This window comes from Neomonachus schauinslandi, chromosome 4, assembly GCF_002201575.2.
Source record: "Neomonachus schauinslandi chromosome 4, ASM220157v2, whole genome shotgun sequence".
Taxonomy (NCBI): Eukaryota; Metazoa; Chordata; class Mammalia; order Carnivora; family Phocidae; genus Neomonachus; species Neomonachus schauinslandi.
Window position 1 is genome coordinate 188,160,427 of NC_058406.1, and position 18,189 is coordinate 188,178,615.

At 45.5% G+C, this 18,189-nt stretch overlaps 1 protein-coding gene across 2 annotated transcripts; it reads left to right on the top strand.

Annotated features, from left to right (window-relative positions):
- Window positions 1–14,920: 14,920 nt before the first annotated feature.
- C4H8orf33 (chromosome 4 C8orf33 homolog) lies at window positions 14,921–16,968 on the top strand. 2 transcript variants are annotated; one of them, XM_021688564.1, is made up of 6 exons: window positions 14,930–14,941; window positions 15,032–15,077; window positions 15,177–15,355; window positions 15,562–15,646; window positions 15,796–15,942; window positions 16,426–16,968. In XM_021688564.1, the coding sequence occupies exons 1-6, from the start codon at window positions 14,936–14,938 to the stop codon at window positions 16,563–16,565; spliced, it is 603 nt and encodes a 200-aa protein (XP_021544239.1). In that variant the 5' UTR covers window positions 14,930–14,935; the 3' UTR covers window positions 16,566–16,968. The 2 variants fall into 2 exon arrangements, with proteins under 2 accessions (XP_021544238.1, XP_021544239.1); XM_021688563.1 differs by having other exon boundaries at window positions 14,921–14,941; window positions 15,032–15,355.
- The last annotated feature ends 1,221 nt before the right edge of the window (window positions 16,969–18,189 follow it).

Consider the following 18,189-nt stretch of genomic DNA (forward strand, 5'->3'; position numbering starts at 1 on the left):
CATGCCCAACATGGGGCTTGAACTCACAACCGCGAGATCGAGTCACATGCTCCACCAACAGAGCCAGCCAGGCACCCCTAGAGTCAAACATTTGTACAATCTATGAACATACATTGACACATCATTCTCACCCAAAAGTCCATAGTTTACATTAGGGTTCACTCGTGCTGTTGTACATTCTGTGGGTTCTGAAAACTGTATAATGATATGTATCTACCGTTAGAATGTTGTACAGAATAGTTTCACCGCCCTAAAAGATCCTCCGTGCTTCAACTATTCATCTTGTACTATCACTTTATTTGTTAATTTTTACATTTATTTATTTTCTATTTTTTAGAGAGAGGGGGAAGAGAGAGCATGTGAACGGGGTGGAGGGAGAGGCAGAGAGAGAGAGGGAGAAAGGTGATCTTAACCAGGCTCCACACTCAGCACAAGCCCAATGTAGGGCTGGATCTCACCACCTGAGATCATGACCTGAGCCAAAGTCAAGTACACTCAACTGAGCCACCCAGACATCCCTGTACCATCACTTAAAATGATAGCCCAAGTTTACCCCAAGTATAAAAATCTAGGTGCAAAATTATTTTCTTTCAACGTTATGATTATATTATTTTATTGTTTTCTTGTTTCCAGTATCATTATTGACAAGTCTGATGTTAATTAAAATATTTTTCTTTTGTAAGTAATAATCTCCGCCTAAAAGCTTTTGAGATATCATTTTTTTCTTTTTATATTCTTAAATTTCACTACAGTGTGTCTAGTGCATGTGTTTTTTCTTTCTTTCATGTTTAACACTCAAGGAGCCATTTTAGTCTGAGGTTGCTGATCCTTTATTCCAAGTCACTTTAAAAATATTTCTGTCTTCCATTTATTTTTTCCTTTAAATGTCATTTTGATACTTCTGTTTTCATCTTTTATATCACCCAATTTTTTTTTTCTTTTTTAAGTAGGCTCCGCACCCAGCATGGAGCCCAACACAGGGCTCGAACTCACGACGCTGAGATCAAGACCTGAGCTGAGATCAAAAGTTGTACACTTAACTGGCTGAGCCACCCAGGTGCCCCGGCACTAGTCTTTTGAAAGAACTTATTTCCTATAGCTGGAATCACCTGATGTTAGGGCTGTGGCCATCAAGAAGGTGGTATAGAATACTCAGGGTTAACTAGGTTCTGGTGACTCCTAACATAACTCCACTGGACTGCGTGCTGCTAGGATTGTGTTTGCATGTATCAGCCTGCTATGGGCTGAATTGTATCTCTCCCCCAACCCCAGAAGTCCTAGTCCCAGTACATCAGAATATGACCTAATTTGGAAATAAGATCATTGCAGATATAATTAGTTAAGATGAGGTCATACTGAAGTAGGGTGGACTCTAATTTGATGTCCTTGTAAGAAGATAGCCATCTGAAGACAGACACAGGGAGAAGATCATGGGAAGACCAGGGCTGATACTGGAGTTATACAAGCCAAGGAATGCCAAAGACTGCCAGAAAACCACCAGAAATTAGGAAGAGGCAAGAGAGGATTTTCTTATAGGTTTGAGAGAGAGCATGGCCCTGTTAACAGCTTGGATCTGTACTTTTACCCTCCAGAGTTGTGAAAAATATATTCCTATTGCTTTAAGCCACATGGTTTGTGGCACTCTGCTATGGCAGCCCCAGGTGGCCAATATATATTTTCACAGTGGTGAGGGCACAGGTAGCGATCTTCCCAAAGGCAGTGAGATGGGGGAGTTTCTCGCCATCCCCCTTCCACCAGGGCTCACTACCCCAGGGTTTCAGTTCTCTCCAAACCTTTCCTCTCCCAAGATAGTTCTCACAGCACTTACTTTTGCCCTCCAGTGCCATATACTTTTTGTTTACTTCTGTGGTATGAAAGTAAGATCTTGGACTCAGAATTTAGAATTAGACTGTGCTTCTAACCAAAAAGGAAATGGGCTCCCAGTCAGACATTGGGAGGTCACCACACCTCAGTTTCTTAGTTCATCAAAATGATGTTCCTTTTACACACAGCTACAATCTAAGACAAACCCCCTTCCCCAAGAATGCCTTATGGTCAGTAGAGGTAGTGTCTTGTGACATTTGTATGGAGAAAGGAATCACTCAAGTAACAGGGGAGTGGGCTTCCTGACAGTAAGATCACGAACAGGAGACCTTACGTGACTTGCAGGGCTGGGGTGGGGTTGGGGGGAAGCCGTCTTGGTAGACATAAATTAACACACTTCAAAAAGACTGTTTGAAAGGGGACCTGATATTATATCTTTAAAAGGGGAAAGTATATTTTTTAAGATTGTATTTATTTATTTGAGGTGGGGAGGGGCAGAGGAAGAGGGAGAGAGAGTATTTTTTTTTTTTTTTAAATTTTGTGTACTTCAATAGGTAGTAATAGTCTCAAAAATCTTTCTCTTCATCAGATGTTTGATCCCCTTGCAAAACATTTGGCCTTTGAGCTTGAACGTGGAGCTTTACTCCATCAAGAATATGATTTTCTTGGGCGCCTGGGTGGCTCAGTTGGTTAAGCGACTGCCTTCGGCTCAGGTCATGATCCTGGAGTCCCGGGATCGAGTCCCGCATCGGGCTCCCTGCTCGGCAGGGAGTCTGCTTCTCCCTCTGACCCTCCTCCCTCTCATGCTCTCTGTATCTCATTCTCTCTGTCTCAAATAAATAAATAAAATCTTTAAAAAAAAAAAAAGAATATGATTTTCTTGTAGTGCATTCTGAAGTTCTTCTGAAGAAAACTGAATCCAACCCATACCTCTGTGAAATCCAGTCTCTTTGTCAAAAGGTACAGTGCACTTTCGTGCATGGCCAAACTGTGCAAAGTGTAGGAGAGAGAGTCTTTTTTTTTTTTTTTTTAAAGATTTTATTTATTTATTTGACAGAGAGAGACACAGCGAGAGAGGGAACACAAGCAGGGGGAGTGGGAGAGGGAGAAGCAGGCTTCCCGCCGAGCGGGGAGCCCGATGCGGGGCTCGATCCCAGGTCCCGGGGATCATGACCCGAGTGGAAGGCAGACGCCCAACGACTGAGCCACCCAGGCGCCCCTAAAATCTACTGAGATTTAATTTGTGTTCTAACATATAGTCTATCCTGGAAAATGTCCCATGTATACTTGAGAACATGTAGAGGTTTGTTGGGTAGAGCGTTCTATATATGTCTGTTAGATCTAGCTGGTATTTTTGTTTTTAAAGCCTCTACTTTCTTACTTCTGGCTGTTCTATCCGTTATTGAAAGTAGGGTGTTGAAGTCTCCAACTATTATTGTACCACTGTCTATGTCTCCCTTTAATTCTGTCAGCTTTTGCCTCATATATTTGATGGGTCTGTTGTTAGGTGCATAAATGTTTATAACTCCTATAACTTCTTTCTGTATTTAACCTTTTATTAATGTTAATATATTAATAATGTCCTTCTATGCCTCCTGTAAACTTTTTTTGACCTAAAGTCTGTTTTGTCTGATATTAGTACAGTCATCTGCTATCTTTTGATTACTATTTGCATGGAATATCTTTTTCCATCCTTTCACTTCCATCTATTTGTATCTTTGGATCTAAAATGAACCCTTGTAGGTAGCATATAGTTTGATCATGTATTTTTATCCATTCTGCCAATCTTTGTCCTTTGATTGGAGAATGTAATCCATTCAGATTTAAGTAACTATTGATAAAGAGGGACTTCTGTCATTTTGCTATTTATTTTCTATGCCTTATAGCTTTTTTGTCCCTCATTTTCTGTATTACTTCTTTTGTGTGTTTATCTTTTGTAGTAAAATCCCTTTCTCACTTCCTTTGCATATATTTTATAACTATTTGGTGTTACCATCAGAATTACATTTAATATCTTGAAGTTATAACACTCTAATTTGAATTTACACCAGTTAAACCTCAATAAAAGAAAAGCTCTGCTCTTTTACAGCTCTATCCCCATCCCTTTTGGTTGTCAGTATCACAGTTACATCTTTATACCCTGTGTGCCTCAAAACATGAACTAAGAATTATTTTAAATGCACTGAACTCTTAAATTACATAGAGAACAAAATTTAGCATTTATTTATTTATTTATTAAAAGATTTTATTTATTTATCTAATTGACAGGGAGAGAGAGAGAGACAGCATGAGAGGGAACACAAGCAGGGGGAGTGGGAGAGGAAGAAGCAGGCTTCCGGCTGAGCAGAGAGCCCGATGTGGGGATCGATCCCAGGACCCTGGGATCATGACCTGAGCTGAAGGCAGTCGCTTAACCAACTGAACCACCCAGGCGCCCCAAAATTTAGAGTTTAAAACCAAAGTTACAATAACACTAGCTTTCAGACTAATAGCTGAGTTTGTAAAAAAAAAAAAAAAAAAAAAAAGTTTCTTGAATCATGTGGACAGCAAAAAGTAGAGTTGCAAACCATTGTTACAATACTAGCTTTTATAATTGCCCATGTATTTACCTTTACTGAAATATTTATTTCTTCATGACTTTAAGTTACTGTCTAGTGCCCCTTCATTTCACCCTGCAGGACTCCCTTCAGCATTTCTTGCAGAGCAGGTCTAGTGGTAACAAACCCCCTCAAGCTTTTGTGTATCTGGGAATGTTTTAATTTTACTTCACTTTTGGACTGTTTGCCAGATATAGGGTTCTTCGATGACTTTTTTTTTTTTTTTCTTTTAGCACCTTGAATATATTGGCCCACTGCCTTCTGGGCTCCAAAGTTTCTGATGAGAAATCTGCGAGTAATCTTACTGAGGATCTCTTGTACACAATGAGTCACTTCTGCTCCTTTCAAGATTCTCTTCACCCAGCCAGAATTACTCTGATTATTATTTCCCAACGAACACAGAAGGTATCACAGGCTCCCTCCACCGCTGCAGCCCTGACTGCCTCCCTGCCTGAGACCAGTCCCTTGTTGGGGTGCTTGAAACCCATCTCTGCTCCATCCAGTCCACCTGTTCCAGCAACTACCAGGAGGGTTTCTAGAAGTGGGGTGGGAGTAGGGGGGAGTTGTCCAATGGAGTGAGTGGTTAGCTAAGATGATTGCCATAGAACTGACCAGACTGACCAAAATGGTCATTCGGGTAATGTCGGATTGCTGCCCTTGGAAACAACTGACCTTTCTTTTTGACTTGTTGACTTTTACTTGTAGGGGAAGCACAGTCATGGAAATCCGAAAATATGTAGCTCTTTCTCACTTCCTTTCCTCATTTCACTTAGCCCACCTGCTGGATGGTGGGAGATTTGCTGGGCAGACCCCGAGGTAGGGCTTAAGTAGGTTACCGCGGCTCCTGGACTCAGCCCGGCTCCCTGGCTCCTGAGCCTGGCCGGGCTCCCCAGCCCCACGCTTTACCTCCACCTTCTCTCTGGTGCACTGGGGCTGGGACTCGCGGGACCTGTCGGAGGTGACCTGGCCCTCCGCGTCTCCACCCTGGAAGCCCGCCCCATTCTGGCCACAGCTAGGGAGCCCCAAAACAGACCTGGGCCGGCCCTACCCGCGTCGGTCTGGGGACGTGGCCGCACCCCGATTCCTGCGCCGCCCCTAGGTAACACTAACCCTAGCCTTCTGAACCCGCTCTGGCGGCGAGGGGGACTCGGCTACCGGTCCTCCTCTGGGCCCGCTGTCCACCTCCAGGCCTCCTCCGAGTCTCCTATGTTCCTGTGTCTCTGGTTCTTTCATTGCCCCCAGTGAACAGGGCGGCCATGGATCTTTATTCTCCACCGTCCCCTCAAAGGTAGCAGCCACGGATCCTGCCCGTCCTGAGTCCCCGATAAACAAAGCCCCGGGAGTTTCTCTCCGTCCCGTGCCCGCAAGAAACAACGCCCCGAGGTAGCGCCCTGTTCTCCGCCGTCCCTTCCCGTCCTCTGCCCCCAATAAACATGGCGGTGTGTCCTTGTCCGTCCTGTGCCCCCAACAAACGTGGCCCAAAGTACCTTCCGCCGGAAGTCTGGCGCAACGGCTGCTGGGTCAGCTTTCTAGTTCGGGCTTTTGGTGGGAGCCAGAAAAGTTGAACTAACGCCAATAAAGGTCATCTCCGCAGGTTTTAACGAAGTCATTGTGATTGGATTGATTGTTCCCAGCCTCCTCAGCTGCACGTTCTAATCTCAAAATTACATCTACAGGTGACGAAACTCCACGGTGTTGATTCCAACTGGTTTCAGTCTTAGAGGCAGCCATACTTGCAAGTTCTAGGGTCTCTTTATATTGCCCCTCCGTGCTAACTGCATTTTTAGTGCCGTGATCAGGAACAGCTAAGGAGAGCCTGAAACATTTAACAATGTACATACCGTGTTGTGTGACAAAAGGGCAAAAGAAAGTGGATTACTAACCCTAACCTTTGGGCAGCTACACCAGTTATGTCATGAATTTGCTAACTGGATGGGAGTGATAAACCAGAACGTCCCTGAGGCTGTGGGAAAAGCCCGGCGGCTTCTGGCATGTGGACCAGGCTCTTCTCTGGTGGCCCTTAGATGACTCCAACAGTTAGGCAAGTTAGTGAATTAAAGGGAGTGTTCAGAATAGTTTGGAAGGAGGTTGGTATTGGTGAGTATTATTGCCCAGGACCATGTGAGGACAGGCGAGATGAGAGGGACCAGGAGGCTGAGCCGTAGGAAAGGGAAGTGGGACCAGGGAAGTGCAGGTGCCCTCTCCTCTGTGCTGCCTCACCCACTGGCTCTGATTTACCCTCCAAGGATGCAGACCTGCTTCCCCTTGCTCTGTGCTCCAGGCTGAGATGAACTTCAAAGACTGTGTCCCTCTCCTTGATGGAGTGGTGCCTTCTAGGTCCTGCTCAGTGGGGCTTCTACAGGGACATGATACAGGAGACCTGCAGGAACCTAGTCTTGCAGGGTAAAAACTGCCCTGCAAATCTTAAAAGCATCTTAGCTTCATTCTCTCTAAGCATAACTGTGGGTTCTGAAGCTGAGTGATGTTTGGACTTAGGATCCATCAAGGCTTAAGACAAGAGAAGGCCTCATCTCTCAGGCAGTTTAGTACACTGGGAAGACCATGGATTTGAAGTCAGACCTGGGATGGGGTCAGTTCTGTACTTAGACTCTCTCTTTTTTTTTAAAGATTTTATTTATTTATTTGAGAGAGAGAGAATGAGAGACAGAGAGCATGAGAGGGAGGAGGGTCAGAGGGAGAAGCAGACCCCCTGCTGAGCAGGGAGCCCGATGCGGGACTCGTTCCCGGGACTCCAGGATCACGACCTGAGCCGAAGGCAGTCGCTTAACCAACTGAGCTACCCAGGCACCCCTGTACTTAGACTCTTGTTCAAGACATTTAAATTCTCTGAGCCTTGGCTGCTTCTTCTTTTTTTTTTTTAAGATTTTATTTATTTGAGAGAGAAAGAGCAAGCGATTGAGAGAGCATGAGTAGGGGGAGAGGCAGATGGAGAGGGAGAGGCAGACTTCCCCGCTGAGCAGGGAGCCTGATGTTGGGCTCTATCCCAGGACCCTGGGATCATGACCTGAGCCGAAGGTAGCCTCTTAACTGACTGAGGCACCCAGGGGCCCCTGAGCCTTTGTTTCTATTAAGAAGAGAATAATTCCTTATAGAGTTGTTTAAATTAAATGAGATAAGTATATTAAGTTCCTAGTTGAATACCTAATAACTTGTAGTGAATTAAAAAAAAAAGTTCAGTTTCCTTTTCTCCATTGTTAAGGAGAGTTTGAAATGGGCTGTCTTCTTTTGGGATCACGGATTTTACACTTTCTTCCTCTTTGAGCTCCTTTGATAACCAGCCTAAACACTCCAATTCCAGGACTCCTTCAAAGGTCCAGCATGAAACCCACACCCAGCGTCAGCTGATTCGTTGCATCACCATTGTTTTATCTGGGATTCTTGATTGTGTGGAAATATTGGGAAACTTGCAGAATCAACGGAGGTGGTGTAGGAAACAAGGATGCTTTGGAAGAACAGGGGCAGCAGGCTCCACATAGCTGGAACTGTCTGCTCTGCTAAGTGAGATTTCTACCAATGTTCCCTCTGCCTTTCTCTGATTCACACACATAGGTCACATATGTTCTCCCTGACTGGACTGTGACAAGGAGAGGAGGCTTATGACTCAGCTTCCCAAGAGGAAAACTTGAATTAATGTTCCTCCAAGATTACACACGGTGGGGCTGAGTCAGTTCCCCCAAAAGAACCTGGGTGCTACTAAGAAGGGGGCAGGTGTTAGAGAGCTAAAAACCAGCAAATGCCAACCATGTGAGGCACCTTTATCCAAGTACTGTGTCAAGCTCTTCACATAATCTCACTTATTTCTTGCAACAAACCAATGAAGGCGGGTGCAACTACTCCCCACACTTTACAGACGAAGAACTGGATGACCAGAGAGGTTAAGTACCTTCTTTAAAGTTACACAGTAAATATTGGAGTTGAGATTTGAATGCAGACATTCCCACCTTCACAGTAGTGCTCTTGACCACTGCGCCATACTCTTTTTCTGCTTTCCCACTGAGGAAAGGAGACACAACGCTATCATCCTTATCACTTAGGAAATTCCAAGGGTTTTAGGAACTCTGTGCCATGAACCAGGGACAAAAATAAAATATTTTTCTTATTATATCATATTTTTTAGATGATTTGTGTTCCACTTTGAATCCTAATAGCAATTAAACAATAACATATGCAGGATTAATTACAAAAAATGTGAAAGGCCTTTAGAGACAAAGTTTTGAAACTTTATTGAAAAATACAGAGAAGACCTAAATAAATGAGAGGTATTCCAGGTTCATGTTAGATTCATGATTATTTAATATGGAGAGTCAGTTCTCACAAAATCCTTTATAGAATTAATTCTAACAAAATCCCAAAGGAGTTTTTAATGGAAACTGACAAGCCAATTTGAAAATGTATATGGAAAAACAAAGGTCCAAGAATAGTTGAGGTGCCCTAGAAGTAAAAGAACAGGGTGGGGGGATTTACTTTATCTGTATTAGCCTTATTGTATATTTTTTAATTTTAAAATTTAAATTCAATTTAATTAACATATAGTGTATTATTAGTTTCAGAGGTAGACTTCAGTGATTCATCATTTGCATATAACACACAGTGCTCATTCCATCAAGTGCCCTCCTTCATGCCCATCACCCAGTTACCCCATCCCCCCACGCACCTCCCTTCCAACCAACCTATTTCCTATAGTTGAGTCTCTTATGGTTTGTCTCCGTTCGTCTTATTTTTCCTTCCCTTCCCCTATGTTCATCTATTTTGTTTCTTAAATTCCACATATGCGTGAAATCATATATTTGTCTTTCTGTCTTATTTTGCTTAGCAGCATACCCTCTAGTTCCATCCACATCATTGTAAATGTCAAGATTTCATTCTTTTTGATGGCTGAGTAGTATCCCATTGTATATATAGACCACATCTTCTTTGTCCATTCATCTGTCGATGGACATTTGGGTTTTTTTTTTTTTTTTAAAGATCTTATTTATTTATTTGACAGAGAGAGAGAGAGTACAAACAGGAGGAATGGCAGAGGGAGAGGGAGAAGCAGGCTTCCCGCTGAGCAGGGAGCCCGATGCAGGGCTCGATCCCAGGACCCTGGGATCATGACCTGAGCTGAAGGCAGACACTTAACCAACTGAGCCACCCAGGTGCCCCGGACATTTGGGTTCTTTACATAGTTTGGCTATTGTGGACATTGTTGCTAGAAACACTAGGGTGCATGTGCCCTACGAATCACTATGTTTGTATCCTTTGGATAAATACTTAATAGTGCAATTTCTGGGTTGTAGGGTGCTCTAGTTTTAACTTTTTAAGGAGCCTCCATACTGTCTTCCAGAGTGGCTGCACCAATTTGCATTCCCATCAGTGTTAAGAGGGTTCCCCTTTCTCCACATCCTCGCCAACATCTGTTGTTCCCTGAGTTGTTAATTTTAGCCATTCTGACCCATGTGAGGTGGTACCTTATTGTGGTTTTGATTTGTATTTCCCTGAGGCCAAGTGATACTGAGCATTTTTTCATATGTCTGTCATTTGTATGTCTTCTTTGGAGAAATGTCTTTTCATGTCTTCTGCCCATTTCTTGACTGGGTTGTTTGCTTAGGTGTTGAGTTTGACAAGTTTTTTTTATAGATTTTGGATACTAGCCCTTTATCTGATATGTCATTTGCAAATATCTTCTCCCATTCTGTTGCTTGTCTTTTGGTTTTGCTGTTTCCTTTGCTGTGCAAAAGCTTTTTCTCTTGATGAAGTCCCAAAAGTTCATTTTTGCTTTTGTTTCCCTTGCCTTTAGAGACATGTCTAGCAAGAAGTTGCTGCAGCTGAGGTCAAAGAGGTTCTGCCTGTGTTCTCCTCTAGGGTTTTGATGGATTCCTGTCTCACATTGAGGTTTTTCATCCATTTTGAATTTATTTTGGGGTATGGTGTAAGAAAGTGGTCCAGTTTCATTCTTCTGCATGTAGCTGTCCAATTTTCCAAACTCCATTTGTTGAAGAGACCATCTTTTTTCCAGTGGATATTCTTTCCTGCTTTGTTGAAGATTAGTTGACCATAGAGTTGAGGGTCCATTTCTGGGTTCTCTATTCTGTTCCATCGATCTGTGTGTCTGTTTTTGTGCCAGTACCATACTGTCTTGATGATTACAGCTTTGTAATACAGTTTGAAGTCCAGAATTGTGATGCTTCCCACTTTGGTTTTTCTTTTTCAACATTCCTTTGGCTATTTGGGGTCTTTTCTGGTTCCATACAAATTTTAGTGTTGTTTGTTCCAGGTCTGTGAAAAATGTTGATGGTATTTTGATAGGGATTGCATTGAATGTGTAGATTGCTCTAGGCAGCACAGACATTTTAACAATATTTGTTCTTCCATTCCATGAGCATGGAATGTTTTTCCACTTCTTTGTGTCTTCCTTGATTTCTTTCATAAGTGTTCTATAGTTTTCAGAGTACAGATCCTTTACCTCTTTGGTTAGGTTTATTCCTATCTTATGGTTTTTGGTGCGATTGTAAATGGGATTGATTGTTGGATTTCTCTTTCTTTTGCCTCATTGTTTATGTATAGAAATATGACTGGCTTCTGTGCATTGATTTTATATCCTGTGACTTTGCTGAATTCCTGTATCAGTCCTAGTAATTTTTTGGTGGAGTCTTTTGGGTTTTCTACGTGGAGAATCATGTCATCTATGAAGAGGGAGAGTTTGATTTATTTGCTGATCTGAATGCCTTTTATTTCTTTTTGTTGTCTGATTGCTGAGGCTAGGACTTCCAGTACTCTGTTGAACACCAGTGGTGATAGTGGACATCCCCGTATATCAGACTTATTGTAAAGATTGGCAGTTAAGCAGAGTGGCATTACTGTGAGGCTATACAAAAGGCCTAATGGAAGACAGTGTAGAGCTCTGAAATACATCCATGCATATGTGGAAATGAACTTCAAACAGAGGTGCACTGCAGACTTGAATTCCACAAATGGAGTTAGAAAAGTTGATTATCCATATTTTAAAAAATAAAACTAACTCCTATTTTACAAAAGACACAAAAATCACTTCCAGACAAAAAATTTGAATGATCCCAGGTTAACAAAAGGTTCTTAAGACACAATAGGGGAAAATAAAAAGATTGATACATTTAACAATGTTCAAAATAAGAATTTCTTTTCATCAAAGTATACTATAATGAAAGTGAAAAAACCCTACAACTTGGCTTTTCCACTCCTAGATCGATCTTAGAGAAATACCTGAACATCGGTGACATACAAGAATATGCCTAGTACATTGTTTGTAATAGCAAAAAAAAAAAAAAAAAAGTGGAAGAAACGAATGTTTGTTGGGTTTCCTTATACAGTAGAATATTATCACCAGTGAAGACAGTGAACTACAACGGTACACAGCAACATGTGTAACCGTCACATACTTATTGAGAAAAACAAGCTTAAGAACACCTATAGGATGATTTAATGTATGTAAAGTTCAAAACATGCAAAACTAAACAGTATTATTTAGAGATACATATTTATGTTATTTTTAAAAAAGATTTTATTTATTTATTTGTCAGAGAGTGAGTGAGAGAGAGAGCACAAGCAGGGGGAGTGGCAGGCAGAGGGAGAAACAGGCTCCCCGCTGCACAAGGAGCCCGATGCAGGACTCGATCCCAGCACCCTGGGATCATGACCTGAGATGAAGGCAGCTGCTTAACTGAGTCACCCAGGCATCCCCATATTTATGTTATGTACACACACATAAGTCCTGAAAGACATTGATAATGCTCTGTTTCTTCAACTGGGTGGTAGTTACATTTTTTATTTTTACCTTCAAATACATTTATTTATACAGTTAATCTTCATTATTGTGGATTCCGTATTTGCAAATTCACCTGGTTGCTAAAATTTACTCGTAACCCCCAAAACCTCCCCTCATGCTTTCACAGTCATTCACAGACATGCACAGAGTAATGAAAATTCTGGGTCACTATACTTACATGTTCCCAGCTGAGATTGAACAGCCAACACTGCTCTCATACTGTAAACCAGGTCCTTTTCATGGTATATTCAATGTTACACTTTTTGCATTCTTGTGCTTTTTAGTGGTGATTTTGCTGTTTAAAATGGCCCTCGAGCATAGTGCTGGGGTGTTGTCTAGTGTTCCTAAGGTACTCTGTGCCTTACAGAGAAAATACATGTGCTATATAAACTTCATTCAGGTACTAGTCATCGTGCTGTTGGCCATGACGTCAATGTTAATAAATCAACAACATATATTAGATCTATATGTTAATATATATTAAATAAAAATACGTAAGAAGGTGATGTATCAATTGGCTGATGAAAATGTGACTGGAGGCTCCCAGGAACCCAACTGTACTTCCCCTAGGAGTGATGGTTCAGTATTCACAAATTCAGTGTTCTCAGTTACTTTATAGAACTACCTTGAATGATAAGTGACTGCATATGAATATTGATATTTGCAGGTATGAAATTTGTAATATATTTTCTAAAGAAGCTAGGGGAGTAGGCAGAGGAAAGATCATTTTAGTGGAGACTAGTGGAGACTTATCTATTCAAGAAATAGGGAGTAGCCATGGTGATGGAGAGTGAAACGTTAGGAGTGGTTTCTGGGGTTGTTGTGGAGGTGCAGAAGCCAGGGAGAGGAAGCTGAAGACTTGTACTTACTTTTATGAGTCCTTTTTACACGCCAGGGTGGGAAGCAGTGGAGAGATGTGGAGACTTATTGACTTGGAAGCTGGGTCCTCTACGCCTTCCTGTCTAAAGTTCTTCCAGGACCTGCTGTCTGGGTCTGGGGGTTTGAATAGGTGCTAGTACGGCCAGGGAAGGAAAATGAGGTGTCTGTGCAGGGCAGAGGCCAGTGGGATTGCAGGGGCCTGTAAGGAGAAGGTCAGAAGGCTGGGAGATCAGTGGGACCAGAGCAGAGTGAGGTCTGGAAAAAGTTGTCTCTGTGTGATTTGTAGGGCATGTGCTGGCCGGAAGGTCAGGCAAACCGCTGTCCATGTCAGCTAAGAAGCCTGGACTTCATGCTGGAGGAAATAGATTTCTAGGCATGACAGTAACATAGCTTTTGTTTTAGAAAGCTCACTTCCACCACAGGATGTTTCAGAACAGACAAGACGGAGTGGAAGTGCAGAGATTAGCAAGGCCTGGATTGAGGTTGTTCAGGGCAGAGATGGTGTGTGTGTGGGGAGGGGTGGAGACCATTGAGGAGATAAACTGATAGGATTGGGTGGCTGATTGCATATAGGGCTGCTGAGGAGGATAGTCTGGTGTGAGGCTTGTGCTCAGACAACTGAGCTTCTGGAAGAAGCAGTTCTGGGCCAAGTCACACAGGTTGATTCACAGCCAAACAAGGCAGGAAAAAGCCCTTTTGGATCTGGAACCCACTCACCACCAAAACCTCCAGTCTGCCAGGACTGAAACACATCTAACTGTGGTAGTTTAAAAATATGTCTAAAAGTTTTTGATATTCCTCCCTTCAAGAGGGGTCACCAGAGACCCTAACTTAGAACCAAACAGCTATACTGTCGCTAGATTCCTGATCCTCAGAAACTGTACCAGATGTTTACTGTTTTCGATTTGCTAAGTTTTGTGACAACTTGTTAGGCTGCAATAAATAATACACCAGCTATCTGTGATGACCAAATTTCTACCCTCTGAGACCTCCCAGCCCGTCCACTGCCTCAGGAAACGACACTTCTACCCCTATTTCCCTGACAGGAATATCATCAGACAGCACTCAGACTCGAGTCCTCCCGAAGCCCCTCGTCCTTCTTGCCGAGGTCTGCCGACGCCTGTTACCCCGGGCAGGGAGGAGGCACCCTGGTCTGTAGTGCTGTATGGTGGGAGGTCTGCCCTGGGGCCAAAGGGGCAAGGTAGATTGTGGGAGGGGGCTCCCTCTCTGCCCTCTCCCCTGCCGCGCTCAGTCAGGCCACCAAGTGCGCGGGCTCTTCCCGTTTCTGAAATCCCTCCACATTGTCAGCCTCACCCGCCCCCAGCCCGTCCGGCCCTCGTCCCAAGACAGCGAAGGATCTTTGAAACACACATCTGAGTAGGACCCCATCACTCTTCGGATGAACGTCTCTTCCCCTTACGCTCAAAATCAAAGCTGAGAGCAGGTATCCTTCGGCGCCTGCATGACCGGATCTCGCCCAACTCTCCGACCTCGCCTTGCACCGCGACCCCTGTCCCCGGCCTCCTTCCCGCTAACCGACCAGTCCCGCCGGCCCGCCACGGGTCTTTGCTGCACCGGAGGTCTTTGCTGACCACTCGCCGTCCCGTTTCGGCCGCTATTCACGACGCTTCTCTGTGACGGCTTTTCTCTCCCCACTAGGTGAGCTTTGAGAGAATTCCCTCGTTTGGGGATTGTCCTTCCATCCAGAGCGGGGCCTGCCCACTGCGCCGTCCGCGCCCAGCGGAACTCGGCGCCGCAGACGCGTTTCCGGAGGAGGGAATTTGGCGTCGGACCTCAGGCCCTACGTAATCTCCGGCGGCGACGGCGGCGCATGGCGGTGAGCTGAGCCGAGAAATCGTGGGGATGCCAGGGTCTTGGGCAGTTCGGTGCCCCCCCGTGACCCCTTGCTGCCCCCCCCTTTCTCCAGGCCCTAGGACATCCTGCTCGGGAGAAATCAGCGACCGAAGGCCCAGGTACCGCCCGCGCGCCCCGCAGCCCCCGGCCCCCTGGATCGCTTCCCAACGCCCCGAGTCCTTCCGCCATCAGGCCCTCTCCGGTCGGTCTCTGCTTAGGGCTCTCCACGTGCAGTGACACCGCCCCCGGGGAGCACCCCGAACGCCGCGGAGGCGCCGCAGCCTCCAAGAAGCAAAAGAAGAAGAAAATCCGGAATGGGGCCTCTGTGGCGAATGGAGGCGGGAAGGTCTCAGAAAAGCCGGCCTCAGAGGAAGCGCCCCTAAGCGCGGAGGCTCAGGCAAGGCGGGCCTCGGTCGGGAAGGGTGGCGATCCCCGATGCATCCCGGGTGTGAGTGCGTTGGCCGGTGCGTGTGGTCTCGGAGTTTCGGCGTTAAGGCAGGGAGAGGGATGGGACGGGAGGGTGGGAGGGGTCCCTGTGAGATGGGGCTGGAGGCCGCGGGGTCCTGCTGCCGTCTCATAGCCACTCTCCCCAATTCATCACAGGCGGAGCAGCTGGCCCGGGAACTGGCGTGGTGTGTGGAACAGCTGGAGCTGGGCCTCAAGATGCAGAGACCCAGTCCGAAACAGAGTGAGGAGCCTTTCTGTCGAGTTGGGGGGGAGGAGCCCTGCGATGGTGCTGCTATGGCCTGCGGGTGGTGCCACGGGATGGAGTTGTCATTGCTGTAGGACGGCAGGAGGTGAGGACAGAGGTTACTAGTCATTTGTTTTTATTTTCAGAAGAGCAGGCTATTGGGGCAATCCGAACCCTTCGCAGCGAAAGAACCCCCCTGCCCCGGAAGAGGCAGCTGATGCATTCCTTGTTTGGGGACTACAGGGCTCAGATGGAAGCTGAGCGGTGCGAGGCCCTTCGGGGACTCAGAACTGGTGAGGAGTTGATTCCAGGGGGTAGGGAGGAAGAGCCCAGGGAGTGACAGGAAGAAGCCCAGAGTAACAGGGCTGGCGGGGGCGGGCAGGGGGAGGACACCGACTCACGGAGGCCTGGGAGAGCAGGGAGAGAAGAAGCTGGGGCTGTTTTAGAGAGAGAGAGAGAGAGAGACAGACAGCGCTTGGTGGGGAGGGGCAGTGGGAGAGAGAGAATCTCAAGCTGACTCCCCGATGAGAGCAGAGCCTTGTGCTCTATGGGGGACTGGATCTCCTGACCCTTAGATCATGACCTGAGCTGAAATCAAGAGTTGGAAGCTTAACTGAGGCACCCAGGTGCTCCTGTCTCTAAGCGGAGTTTGATGATAATACCTTCCCTAAAATTTTGAGGAGTGCATCAGTTTTCTGTCCCAAGGGGTTAGAGTTGAATGGGCGCAGGTAATGTTAGCTGTTCTGTTCTGACACCGTCTGTCCCCTCCCCCACAGCAGCCCGCACAGCACAAGTGCAGCCTGTAGGTGAGGCCACCAGAAAGAAGAGTGGAAGGGTCTGCAGGCCTCGCCAGGCGGGGGTAGCCAAGGCCACCCTGGACACTCCTGATAAAGACTTTAGGTTCAATTTCTTTTAGCTTGTCTTCCATCCTGGAACACTTCCCCTGCCCAGGTAGTGTGGGGGTTTGTCTTGAGTGCAGAGCCTTTCCAGGAATGCTCTGTCAGACAGATGTGGGGTTGTTCTGTCCATGGCTGGTCATTCGATCTGGTGCCATGGCCGTGGGACCCATGTGAGACCAGCCTATTGGGTACTGTCAGATAAGTACAAGACCCATTTGTAGATTTTCAGATGAAATGTTCTTCCTTTCAGAAGAAGGAGGTCCGTTTGAAAAAGCTTCTACAATAACCTGAAGTGAGTGTTCAGCATGTTGTAGAAAGAATGTTTTACTCAGTCTTTAGGCTGAGATTAAGCAGCTGTTTGTAGTAAGGACTACTGAGGAAGCTATATAACTGTATACTGGTGCTCCAATGCCCTGTCAAATGGTGTAGTGCTTTATGTCATAATGTCACGTTGCACTAATAAAACTATTTTTGGTAAAAATGGATTAGTGAATCCATGTGAGTGCTAACCCATCTGAGTACAGATGAGGCAGGCGTCTGGCATGGTTGGGTTCCAGGCTCACCACAACTCTTGGTCCTTAGTATTGCCCTCATTCCTGAGCATATGTCATCCTCAGGGAGCCATTGTGGCTCCCAGAAGTCCAGGCTTTGTTCTTAGGAGCAGAGAGCTTGTCCTCACAATCCTGGCTGAAGACCGGGGCTGAGCCTCAGTAGATGACCTCTCCAGACCTTGGCTGCTCCAAGTGATAGACCCAGAACTTTTCTTGCATCGAATCGGGGTGGCTTAATGCAGTTGTGATGCCATCTTTGCTGGTGTCTCCCAAGCTTGCATCCCAGACTAGATAGATAACCTGGAGCCCAGCTGCCTACCCAGCATTTCTCCTTTGATGTTTCATGGGCATTTCAAACTTGACGTGTCCAAAACATTTGATTGGCCCCTAAATCTCCCTTTGTCTTCTGCTTTTGAGTGAATGGCCCTACTGCCCACCTAGTTGATTAGGCCAAACACCTGTGTCATCCTTTCTTGCTTTCCTTCTCCCATACAAGTGTTCAGTACTTTAGCTGGTATGTGAGTTCTGTCTTCAAGCTAAATCTCTGATCTTTTGTGCTTTCTCTTCATTGCTTGGCATTCTAGTCCTGGCCCTGGCTCTTCCCCTGACTGCTGTGTGAGCCTCCCGGTTAGTGTCAATACATCGCTTTTGCCTCTTGTGTGTTCAGTGCAGCCAGTGGTCCTCCATGTATATCGATTGGGTCCTGTTTCTCTAATCTAGTGACTTTATTGTACCTAGGATACAATGCGAAGGCTGGTGGACAAGGTCCCACTTAGGGCCTGCACACATTTAGGCTCCTGACCACCTCTCTGATGTGGCCCCCTTTTCTTGTTCCCACCTTGCTGGCTTCTTGTCTGCTCCTGAGATAACCAACTCAGTCCTGCCTCAACGGTTTCAATCCTGGTATGATGTTCACTAAAAGTCCACTTGTAGCAGGTCTTGGACTTTGGGAAACATGGTGCATGGAGAATGGGAAACAGGAATCATCTGAAGACAAGAGATGGGAGGGCACTGTTTAGCCTCTGGGCCATCAACCCTGCTTCCCCCTTAGGTCATTTTTCTACTCAGGATGCTCCTTTAGCTTGTACCC